The sequence below is a fragment of the Vicugna pacos genome, chromosome 2 (assembly GCF_048564905.1).
Source record: "Vicugna pacos chromosome 2, VicPac4, whole genome shotgun sequence".
Lineage (NCBI taxonomy): Eukaryota > Metazoa > Chordata > Mammalia > Artiodactyla > Camelidae > Vicugna > Vicugna pacos.
In genome coordinates, this window is record NC_132988.1 from 111,501,818 (window position 1) to 111,514,710 (window position 12,893).

General features: G+C 34.0%; 1 protein-coding gene across 3 annotated transcripts in view; it reads left to right on the forward strand.

The window, feature by feature from the left end:
* FBXL5 (F-box and leucine rich repeat protein 5) overlaps positions 1-12,893 on the forward strand; it is a 40,633-nt gene that overhangs the window by 15,836 nt on the left and 11,904 nt on the right. For all 3 annotated transcript variants that reach the window (XM_072946058.1, XM_072946045.1, XM_072946050.1), the window contains exons 6-9: positions 67-192; positions 1,836-1,984; positions 2,607-2,689; positions 3,752-4,477. In XM_072946058.1, coding sequence (XP_072802159.1) covers positions 67-192; positions 1,836-1,984; positions 2,607-2,689; positions 3,752-4,477 — 1,084 coding nt within the window. The remainder of the gene's footprint in view (positions 1-66; positions 193-1,835; positions 1,985-2,606; positions 2,690-3,751; positions 4,478-12,893) is intronic.

The window sequence follows — 12,893 nt, forward strand, 5'->3', positions numbered from 1 at the left end:
GGTAATTTTTTTGTCATGGTAGCCAGCATACTCTTATTTTGTCCCTCTTATTTATTTGTTGGGTAGGTGACTGGTACAGTGGTCCTGCAACTGAACTGGATACTGAACCTGACGAGGAGTGGGTGAAAAATAGGAAAGATGAAAGTCGTGCTTTTCAGGAGTGGGATGAAGATGCGGACATAGACGAATCTGGTGAGCTTTGTTTGGAGTTAAAATTACTACATGGTGCTTTATTAATTAATGTGACACGTAACAGTTACTTAGGTGTTCGGGTTTATGTATTTTGTGTTTCTAAAGAAACTGGTGTTTTTAAGCCTATTACTTTTTAAACTTTGAAAGAATAATAAGCATATTTAAAGTTTTGTTTGAAGTATTTTTAAAAAATACACAGGGTTGTTTCCCATATGTTTTAATATTTATTTAGACACTTTAAAAAAAATCAGAAAATGACAGCTGGTTTTCCTTATTGAAATAATATACATTCACTTTAGTGCTCTGCAGTTTGCAATGTGTTTTTAGGGCCATTTCAGCTGATTAGTACTGTTATATTGAGTCATATTGTGGCCCAGAGGAAGGAACATGAAGCTGTTGAATCTGTTCATTTATTTGTAAACAGTCACGCCACTTGCCTCACGTGGTTGTTGTAGAACTAAGAAGTAATATACATGGAAATTCCTTGTAAATGGTAAGAGGTTATATAAACTAGTGTAGCCATTCACTAAGCACTGTGAGAGAATTCAAGGGCGAATAAGACTATTCCTGCCTTCAAAGAACTCAGCAAACAGGAGAATTTAGAATACACTATTCTTAATCAAGGTACGTATTGGAAAGTCCTGTAATAGAGGTGCAGTAAGATGCTATTTGGGAATATGGAGGAGAAAGGTATAAATTCTGTTTTAGATACTGTTCTATATAGTAATTATTAAAAGATGGTGAAATAATAAAAAAAATTAATGAATAAGATAGTCTGCTACTTGGTAAAATTGAACCTGCAGGGATTTTTTGTTTGTAAGCTGCCTGCCTGCAGTAAGCTGGTCTGGCAAAAGAACTAAACATGTGGAAAGTAAGGACTATAAATACGAAGATTATTCTTTCAGCAGCAAGTTTATTTTTATGAAATAAAGGTACCACAGCTTGGTATAGTTTTAAATGTTTGGAGGGTACCATGTAAGAAAGAGGTCTATTCTAGTTTAATTTGGTGATTTGCTTGCACTGTGGCAGGCACTTTCTGGGCATGAGATTAATAGTGAACAAAATGGAAAAAAAATCCTTGGCCTTGTTTAGCATAAAATTTGGAGAGGGGAGGCAAACAGCAAACACAGGAAAAATATATATATTGTATTAGATAGTGTCATCTGCTGTGGAGAAAAATAAAGAAGGAAGTGACTGTGTCAGGAAATCTCTTCTAGCTCTGTGTCCCTTTTATCTATGTAAAATCATGAATGACAGCTTTTATTATGGTTCATTTTCCTTTTGATATGCTATAGTTTGTTGAAAAACTTATACTTGAAGAATATTAAGTAGTCAGTTTTTTTACAAAATTTTTTCAGTACTTGAAACTGGAGGGTTTTTTTTTCCTTCTCCCTACTAGTTAGCTTGATGAGAAAATACTCTCAACTTTTTTTTTTTTTTTTAACCCTTTGACTCTTTTTAGTTGATGTCAGACCTGTTCAACTTTAAGTCCTGGAGAGTGAGACCTTGACCACTTAACTTACTTCGCATATATATGGGAGTTAAAGGAGAGCAAAAAGTATTGCGTATTTAATGATTTGGTGATTCCTTGAGTAGCCTAACTATAATTAGTATATTCTTAGACTTTTGAATTCATTTTACAGAAGAGTCTGCAGAGGAATCGATTGCTATCAGCATTGCACAGATGGAAAAACGTTTACTCCATGGCTTAATTCATAATGTTCTACCGTATGTTGGTACTTCCGTGAAAACTTTAGTATTAGCATACAGCTCTGCAGTTTCCAGCAAAATGGTATGTATAAATTAGCACTAGTTTGGGTATTAAGAAAAAGTAGCAATGACCTACATTTGGCTTGCTTATTCCTAAGTTTAATTAAGGAAAAAAAAATAACAATTTACCCATGAGAGTACCTTACCATGGGTAGGGATACACTGTTAATTTTTATATTTTTCATGTTAATTCTCATAGTAATCTTGGTATATAGATATCATTGTCTACACATTGTAGAAAAGGAAACAGAGACTAAGAGAGGTTAAATCATTTGTTTAGTTTCACAGATTATATTAAGTGATGAAACCCAGTTTTATATGATTCTTTATAATATGTAAGACATGGTAAGATGGGCAACTGAGAATAAATCACTGCTTTATAAAAGACTATCTTGTGACATTCTACATCAGAATCTCCTTGGGTATTCCTTCAAAATATAAATTTCCTGGATCTAATCTTACAATTAGTAAAATAGATTCACTGGGACTTAATCATATAATATATATTTGTAATGCAGAATCAAAGTGATGTTTTACATGCAGAAAAGCTTGAGAACCACTGGATTAATATTATTTACTAAAACTTATGTCTCTTATCTAACTAAAAGGCTACAGATCTTCATAGTGACTTTTTTCCTTCCTAGGTTAGGCAGATTTTAGAGCTTTGTCCTAACCTGGAGCATCTGGATCTTACCCAAACTGACATTTCAGATTCTGCATTTGACAGGTTAGTTATTTTTGAATATTTATATTTAATGATCTCTAACTGTGAATCAATAGAATTGTTCCTGTGATTTTTCATTTGCATAATTTGAGTTTAATTGTACTATAGTTTTTTACTATCAGATTTCAGTCATGTTATGTCAGTAACTTGATAGCACCCTCCAGTTCTTTGCCTCTTGTCCATAGATCCCAGCTGATCCAAAACTCGTGTATCATTGTCATCTTTATAATCTTGTGCTCTGCCTAGGCCTTTTAAAAAAAATTTCTTTTGAAGTATAGTCAGTTACAATGTGTCAGTCTCTGGTGTACAGCACAATGTCCCAGTCATGCACATATATACATATATTCGTATTCATATTCTTTTTCATTAAAGGTTATTACAAGATACTGAATATAGTTCCCTGTGCTATGCAGAAGAAATTTTTTTTAATCTATTTTTATGTATAGTCTGCCTAGGCTTTTAAGCCTTGCTGTGCAGCCATGTAGATTGGCGCAGTTAGGCTCTCAGTACCATTTGGCAAAGTTCCCTCTTAAACTGTTCATAGTTAGTCTGAAATTCTAACACTTTCTTTAAGCTACACTCTTCACAACTTTGTTTCCTTGGATGCTGCTACTTCTTACTGTACCTTACCTTGCTCTTTCCCACCTCTTCCTGTTGCAGCAGGAGTGATGTACTCATCTCTGGCTAAGGCTAATTCTCTCCCAATTCCTAAGAGCTTATTTCTTCTGGATCTTACTCCACTAATTATTATATACTTTCTTTCATGTGTGTACGGCCTTTCCTCTACTGGTTACTTTTCAGGATGATAAGCAGTCTCTCCCTTCCATACCCTTCTCCTCTCCTACCCTTCCATTAGGTTAGCGATACTCTTAGTTCCTAATTACTCTTACTGTCTTTTCATATCCCTAACATGTAAAATAGTGCCTGACAATAGATATTCAGTCAATGTTTAATTATATTAGATTTAAAAATCTTTCTTGTAGTTTCCATCTACTTACATGTAATCAGATGCTTTTGAAGATTTTAACAATATCCACTAATAGTCTTGTTACCTCTGAATTATAGTTGGTCTTGGCTTGGTTGCTGCCAGAGTCTTCGGCATCTTGATCTATCTGGATGTGAAAAAATCACAGATGTGGCTCTAGAAAAGATTTCTAGAGCTCTTGGAATTCTGACATCTCATCAGAGTGGCCTTTTGAAAACTTCTACAGGCAAAATTACTTCGACTACATGGAAAAATAAAGACATTACCATGCAGTCCACCAACCAGTATGCTTGTTTGCACGATTTGACCACCAAGGGCATTGGAGAAGAAATAGATAATGAACATCCCTGGACTAAGCCTGTTTCTTCTGAAAGTTTCACTTCTCCATATGTGTGGATGTTAGATGCTGAAGATTTGGCTGATATTGAAGATGCTGTAGAGTGGAGACACAGAAATGTTGAAAGTCTTTGTGTAATGGAAACGGCATCCAACTTTAGTTGTTCCTCTTCGGGTTGTTACAGCAAGGACATTGTTGGACTAAGGACTAGCGTCTGCTGGCAGCAGCATTGTGCTTCACCGGCCTTTGCGTATTGTGGTCATTCATTTTGTTGCACAGGAACAGCTTTAAGAACTATGTCAGCACTCCCAGAGTCTTCTGCATTGTGTAGAAAAGCATCAAGGACGAGATTGCTTAGGGAAACAGACTTAATTTACTCTGGGAGTGAAAAATCTGATCAAGAGACTGGACGTGTACTTTTGTTTCTCAGTCTGTCTGGATGTTATCAGATCACAGACCATGGTCTCAGGTAAGTAATCACTTGCAGAGTATTAGGAAATGGACATGTTCTCATTCTCAAATAGAGTATAAAATTTTGAATCTAAGTCATTCCTTTCAACTGATTCATTTAACCAAAAGAGTTAACCAAGATCTTTCCTACTTCAGAGTGTTGGAACAATATAACTTCAGCATTAAGTTTCAGTTAGTTTGATGCCTTTGTGATATGGAAGAACGTAAATTTAAGAGTTTAATAAATACTTAGCAAATCTGCAACACATTTTCTAAGGTACTTTAGTGAATGTAAAGATGAATAAGTTACAATTTTTACCCTCTAGGACTTGTAACAGAGAAGAATATATGTATACCATATTCTGTTGCTGTGTGTTATTTGTGTACAGTTCCTTAAGGGATGTTGAATTAAAGATTCTGTGGGGATTAAAGGAGAGAGAGAGAGAGACCTCCTACCAGTTGCAGCAAACAGTCTGGATAAGAATGAACTGAAGAATGTAATGAAGAGATGGCACTGAACTGAACCTTGAAGAAAGATGAAGGATTTGATGGGTGGCAGTGGGAGAGGAGAACATTCCAAGCAGTGGGGATCATTTGAGCCCACAGTCAAGCCCTGTTGTAAATACTGTTCGGCCAGCTTGTTGTTATGATTGTTCTCATTATTAATAATGTATAGTAATTGTTTGATTTTCTTTGACATGAGCCTTTGGAAATGGATTTCATGTTTTCTCTTTCACCCTGTAATAGGCTTGAGTTTTACTGGGGCTCTTTAATAATGGCGTGTCAGACGTGTTAAAAATTGGAAATTCATGCAGCATAAAGCCTAGTACTCCCTCTTAAGTGTGATCTTTAGCAGATTACACTGAACTCAGTAGGGGGTGCTCAGAGGAGACTTGGTATCCCTGTTTGGTTGTAATGAAGGAGGTGTATGTGAAATGGTGGGAAATAAGGCTTTGTCAGAGTTTGCATTTAGGGAAGAGTTCATTTGCCAGATAGGGAAACATTTATTTGATACTACTTGGATTGGTAGCTTATCAAAAAACTTGCATTCTGAGTGCAACGCAGATTTAAAGGAGTGCAACTCCTTTTAATCAGATTATCTTGAAGGAATCGTTCTTAATCGTCTAAGTGTTTATTGAGCACCTACTGTATGACTTGCCCTCTTCTAACTGCTAGGGATCCAAAATAATTGAGACAAATTCCCTGCTTTCATAGAGTTTATAACCTAACGGTAAAAGTAGACAACAAAGATACAGTATCAGACTGAATGTTCTGAAAAAAGGTGAAGTATGGTTATAGGATAGAGAATACAGAGAATATTCCTTCATATTTGATGGACAGGAAAGGCCTTGAAAAGAAGCATTTTTTTTAGTAGAGATTGGAATGAAGTTAAAGAGTGAATTTTGTGCATCTCCTGGGAAAGAAGCTAAGGAAATAGAAAATAGTAATTTAATTTTTAGAAACTTTTTTTTTCATTCATTCTATTGGTTTAAAAAGTAATTTCATTAACTTACAATAAGTTCAGCTGGTGTCAGTAGGTTTAAGAACAAATAAAACTTGTGCAAGCCTTCAGCTCAACTTCTGGGAACAGAAGTGCTGATTGGGAGTGTTCTAGTATCACTCTGCATTAGTCATTATGTTTTATTTGGGAATGTGTAGCATGAGTTTTGACAAGTTGGTTATGGGGCATGTTAAAAGAGCATTGACTGTAAGAATATAGGTTGAAAATCAAAGTTTTAAACTAGATTGAAGCCATAGGGAACAGATAGTGTTGTGTGTAGTCTTCATGCAACATTTTCTGGTTTTCATAGGAATGAAATAAAGTAAATCTTGGCTATCAGTGATTAAAAAGCCTCTTATTTAAAGTCTCACTTTCTTTGGCCCCCTCACATTGCCATCACTGTTTGGGTATAAACTACTCCTTTCTCTCCTTGAACCCAAGGCAACTGCTCTTGAGTCTTTTGCAGATGCCCTGTATAGTTGGGTCTGCAGTCAAATATTCTGTCATTTAATTGATGGTTTCACCATATACCATGTAAAGTAATTATTGGTATGGTTGGATTTAATCCTACCGTTTTACTGTTTTTCCCTTGTTTCTCTTTTCTTTTTTACTGTTTTGTCTTTCCTGACTTGTTTTGGATATATTAAGTACTTTTTAGTATCTGCTTTATCTCTACTGTTGGCTAGTATCTCATTTATTTCGTGTGTGCTCTAGGGTTTGTATGCATCTTGTAAAAAAAAATTGTGGTATAATTACATACCAGAAAGGTTACTATTTTAACCATTTTTAAGTGTACAACTCACTGGCACTCTTGAGTTCACAATGTTGTATAATGTTCACCATTATCTCCCAAGCTTTTTTTTAATCACTCAAAACAGAAACTGTAACTATCGAACAGTAATTCCTTATTCTCCCATGCCTCCCAGCTCCAGTAACTACTATTTTATTTTCTGTCTCTATGTTTGCATTATTTATACATCAGAGATACATCATGTAAGTGGAAACATACAATGTTTGTCTTTTGTGTCTGGCTCATTTCATTTAGCATTATGTATTCAAGGTTCATTCATGTTGGTAGAATGTATCAGAACTTCATTCCTTTTTATAGTGGAATAATGTTCTACTGTATTTGTATACCACATTTTGTTTCTTCATTCATCATTGATGTCATCAGCCACGGATACTTGTGTTTCTGGCTTTTAACTGTTGTGAATAATGTTGTGAGTATTGATATACAAGTATTTGAATCCTTGTTTACATTTCTTCTGTAACTTCTTTAGCAGTGTTCTGCAGTTTTCAGTACAAGTCTTTTGCCTTCTTGGTTAAATTCATTCTTAAGTATTTAAATCTTTTTAATTTAATGCTATTATAAATGGAATTTTCTCTATTTCCTTTTCAGATTGATTGTGTTAGTATATAGAAATATAACTGATTTTGGTGGGGGGGTGATTAGGTTTATTTATTTATTTATTTATTTATTTACTTACTTACTTACTTACTTACTTACTTACTTATTTTAATGGAGGTACTGGGAATTGAACCCAGGACCTAATGCATGCTAAGCGCACACTCTGCCAATGAGCTACACGCTCCCCCTATAACTGATTTTTGAATGTGGATTTTGTATCCTGCTACTTTAATACATTTGTTTATTAGCTATAATGGTTTTTATTGTGTGTGTGTGAATTCTTTATAGAGTTTTCTACATATAAGATCATGTCATCTACAAACAAAGATAATTATACTTCTATTTTTCCAGCTTAGATGCCTTTAAAAAAATTTTTTTTTTCTAGTTTAATTGCTCTGGCTAGAACTTCCAGTACTGCATTAAATGGAAGCATCCCTAGGGGGCATCCTTATCTTGTTTCTGATCTTAGGGGGAGAAGCTTTCAGTCTTTCACCATTGAATATGTTAGCTGTGGGTTTTCCATATATGGCCTTCATTATGTCGAGGAAGTTCTATTCCTAGTTTGCTGAGTATTTTTGTCATGAAAGGGCGTTTGATTTTGTCAAATGCTCTTTCTGCATCAGTTGCGATGATCATGTGTTTTATTTTTTTCCCTTTATTCATTAATATGGTTTATTAAATTGACTGAGAACTGCCCTTGCATTCCTAGGATAAAACTGACTTGATCATGATGTATAATTCATTTAATATACTCCTGGATTCAGTTTGCTAGTATTTGTTGAGCATCTTTGCATCTATATTTACAAAGGGACATTTGGCCTGTGATTTTTGTTTCTTGTGCCTTTGTCTAGCTTTGGTATCAGGGAAATATTGGCCTCATAGAATGGGTGGGAAGTCTTCCTCCTTTTCAGTGTTTTGTAAGAGTTTGAGAAGGATTGTTGTTAATTCTCCTTTGAATGTTTAGTAAATTTACCAGTGAGGCCATCTGATTTTGACTTCTTAGTTGGGAGGTTTTGATTACTTTTCACTCTCCTTACATGTTACAAGGCTGTTCTGATTTTCTGTTTTTGTTCTTTTTTTTCCTTGAGTCAGTTTTGTTATTTTTTGTTCTTCTAGGAAATTTGTCCAGTTCAGTAGGTTACACAATGTTTTGGCATACAGTTGTTCATATTACTATTTAATAATTCTTTCAATTTCTGTAACATCAGTAGTAATGTCCCAGCTTTCATTTCTGAATTTGGTAATTTGAGTCCCTTTTTTTTTAAGTCAGTCTAACTAAATGTTTGTAAATTTTGTTGATGATCTTTTCAAAGAAACAAATTTTTTGGTTTAGGTTGATTTTTCCCTATTATTGTATTCTCTATTAAAAAAAATCTCTGCTGTAGTTTTTATTATTTCTTTCCTTGCCTCGTTTTGGATTTAGGTTGCTCTTCTATTTCTGATTTCTTAAGGTGTTCAGTCAGGCTGTTGATTTAAGATTTTTTTTAACACTGGTGTTTACGACTATAAATTTCACTCTTGGCTCTGGTTTTGTTGTATCCCAGAAGCTTTGGTTTGTTGTATTTTATTTTCTTTCATCTTAGTTTTCTTGTGATTTCTTCTTTGGCCCATTGATTCCTTAAGAGTGTATTGTTTAACTTCCACATATTAGTGAATTTCTAATTTTCTTTATGTTACTGATTTGTAGTTTCATTACATTGTGCTCAGAAAATATACTTTGTATCAGTTCAACCTTTTAAAATTCATTAAGACTTGTTTTATGGCCAAATGTGGTCTATTTCTGGTCCATGTGCACTTCAGAAGGTTGTGTATTCTGTTGTTGGCTGGAATGCTCTCTGTCTGTCTGCCAGGACTAATTGGTTTGTAGTATAGTTCAGGGTCTCTACTTATTTGTCGATCCATTATTAAAAAATGGGGGTATTGAAGTCTCCGACTATTTCTGTAGAACTGTTTATTTTTCCCTTTAGTTCTGTCAATTTTGTTGTATATATTTTGGAGCTCTATTGTTACGTGAGTCGGTTCATAATTTTTAAAATCTTAGTGGAGTTTAACATCTACTAATACGTAGTATCCTTTTCCTTTTATAACCTTTTAAAAATGGAAAATCTCTTATCTTGCAGTATTATAGCAACCCTGGCTCTCTTTTGATAAACTTTTTGCATTGAGTATCTTTTCTCACGCTTTTACTTTTAACCTAACCTCTGTGTGTTTTGTGTCTAAAGTGAGTGTCTGTATACTCTTACAGACAGCATATAGATGGATTATGTTTTTTTTAATTTTAACTCTAAAATTTTTTAATCTTTAGTCCAGTCTGCTAATGTCTGCCTTTTAATAGGAGAGTTTGATGGATTCATATTAAAGTAATTACTGATAAGGAAAAATTTACTTGTCATTTAGCTATTTCTTTTCCTTTTGTCTTACATGCTTTTTGTTTGTCATTTTTCCTATTATTTCCTCTTTTTATGCTTTGTTTTGTTTTTGTAATATACCATTTAATTCCCTTTTTTCCCATTTTCTTTATTTTTTTAAAGTTACGTTTTTAGTTGTTACTTTAGGGATATAGTTAACATCATGAACTCAAAACAGCCAAGTTTGGACAACCCATTTCATTTCAATAATGTACAGACACTCAACTCTTGACATCTCTTTCTCACCTCCTTTGTATTGTTATTGGTACAGGTTACATCTTTATACATTGTGTGCCCTTTAACATAGATTTGTAACTGTTGTATGTTTTTGTGTATGCATTTTTAACTTCTCACTTTCTACCTTCAAACAATATTATACCACTTTACATAGAGTGCAAGAATTTTAAAACAGTAAGCTCCTGTTCCTCTCCCCATTCTTTGTGCTGTTTTTGTTATATATATATTTTTTTCTTGATTTTATGTTGTTGTTGGGGGAGTAATTAGGTGTTTTTATTTATTTATTTTTAATGGAGGTCCTGAGGATTGAACCCAGGACCTTGTGCATGCTACCGCTGAGCTGTACTCTCCTATCCCTCTTAAAAGTTTTAAACCCCATAATACATTGTTGATATTTTTTTCTTTAGACAGTTGTCTTTTAGAAAAATTAACAAGTCTTGTTTCACCTTTTTTGGCATTCTTCAGTCTTTTGTACAGGTTCATGTTTCTTTCGATTTGGTATTGTTTTTCTTTTGCCTGCAGTATTCTCTGTAGTTTTTTACACTATAGGTCTTTTGGCAGTGAACACTCTTAGCTCTTGTCTGAAAAGCTGTCACCTTCGTTATAGAAAGGTCTTCACTGTGTATCGTGCTCTAGCTTGGTAGCTTTGTCTTATTAGCACTTGCAAGATGTTCCATTGTCTTCAGCTTGTGTAATTTCCTAAAAGTCTGTTTCGCTTTTATCTTTGTTCTTCCATATGTGATACAATTTTTTTTCTCTCCAGCTACTTTGACTTTTTTTCTTTCTGCTTTTAATGCAGTTTGCCTGTGGTATGCCTTGGTGAGGTTTTATTCACCTTTATCTTGCTTGGGGTTTATTGAAATTCTTAGATCTGTTGTTTCTAGCAGTCATAAAACTGGAAAACAATTCAGCTGTTATTTCTTCAAGTATTTTTCTCTCCTCCTTATTCTTTTACACTGCTTCTTGCTAGAATTTCATATATGTTAGGCTTGATACTGTCCTACAGGTCACTTTAGAACATTAGTTTCCTGGACTGTCGTAACAAAGTATCACAAACGAGGTAGTTAAAATGATACAAATTTATTTTCTCACAGTTCTGCAGTCTAGCCAAGATCAAGGTGTTAGCCAAACCATGCTCCCTCTGAAACCTCTAAAAGGGCATCCTTTCTTAACTCTTCCAACCTCTTATAGATCCAGGGGTTGCTGTGCTTGTGACAGCATATACATAACCCCAGTCTCTGCCTCATTCTTCTCATGGTCATCTCCTTTTCATGTCTGTGTATCTGTGCATTTTCACACTAAATTTTCCCTGTGTGTGTGTGTCTGAATTTCCCTCTTCTTATGAGGATACCAGGCATATTGGATTAAGGTTCATCCTAATGACCTGATTTAAACTTGATTAAATCTGCGAAGAGCGTATTTTCAGCTAAAGTCACTTTTACGATACTGACGGTTAAGACGTCAACATATGTTTTTTGGGGGGAAGGAGACACAGTTCAACCCATAACACTAGGGCTTTTTTCTTTTTACTGTTTTTGTTCTTTTTTCTCCTGGTTCTTCATTTTGGCTAATCTGGTTCTTCTTTAAGTCCGGTAATCATTTTTGCAATGTCTAATCATTAGCAGAATGCTAATCTCATTCACTGTATTTTTCATTTCAGATACTATGTTCATCTTTAGAAGTTTCACTTGGTACACTTGTGCTCTCTCCCATCATATATACATATACACACATATCAATACATAAATAATGTATGTAAATATATTGACACATAGAAAAACATTAAAATATGTAGATGTATTTTCCTGTTACTTTCATTATATTTACATTTTCTTTGAAATTCTTGAGTGTATTTAAAATATAAAATTTGTTTTAAAGCCATTATCTACTAATTTCATTATCTTTATCGCTTACTGTTCTATTTCTGTTGATTGATTTTCTTTCTTGATTCTTTGAGTGTCTAGTAGTTTCTGATTGAATACTAGATAATGTAAATTATAGATTGTTGAATTCTGGATTTTGTTCTAGTCTTAAAAATGATTACTTTTTTGATTTTTCTTTTTTAGTTTTATTAAGTAGAATTTTTACAGTTTGCACATATACGTTATATTGCATGTAAATACATATATACAAGATATTGCACATTTTTTTAGTTTACTTATGTGTACTGAAAATTGTTTCTAAGAATAGATTAGAGTTTTAGCTTTTTAAACTTACAAAGTTATCAAAGAAATAAAGCCAACTGCAAAAAAAGAATCAGCAGAATGTGGTAATCGAATCATAAAGGACAGTCAGGTGTGCTTACACATAGTCAAGAAAAGATGATTGCTGTTGAATCACTCCCTGGTCTGTATTGTTTCTATAAGTTGATTATATTTCTATAACTTTTTTTATTGCATGCATTGTCAATACTTTGTTTAAATGTTTCTTTGAGGACAGAGAATGTATTTTCATTTTGTATTTTACTTTGTTGGCCTGTGCCTGACATCCTTGGGCATTAGGGATAGAAACTAGACTAGAGTGATCTGTCTAGAATGCACTTCTTATTACTTGCTGTTACTCCTCTGTCTAAACCTTTCAGTGAGTCTTACTGCCCTTTTGTTAAAATTAAGATTGTTGGCCTTTGCTTACCCCTGTAGTTTATGTCTTACCTTCTTTAAATCTTTTTCTTTTACTTCTTCATATCTTCACCTCTGCCAAAAAAAGCCAATAAATAGGTAAATATAAACATAACACCCCCCTCCTCAAACACACAAACACAGAGCCATCCCTTTTTAATCCGTACTCAGATGTTTTCTTTTCCTTCAGCATTGATGCAGGCAGACCTTATTTTATTGCACTTCTTTGTATTGTCCTTTGCAGATAATGGCATCTTTCACAA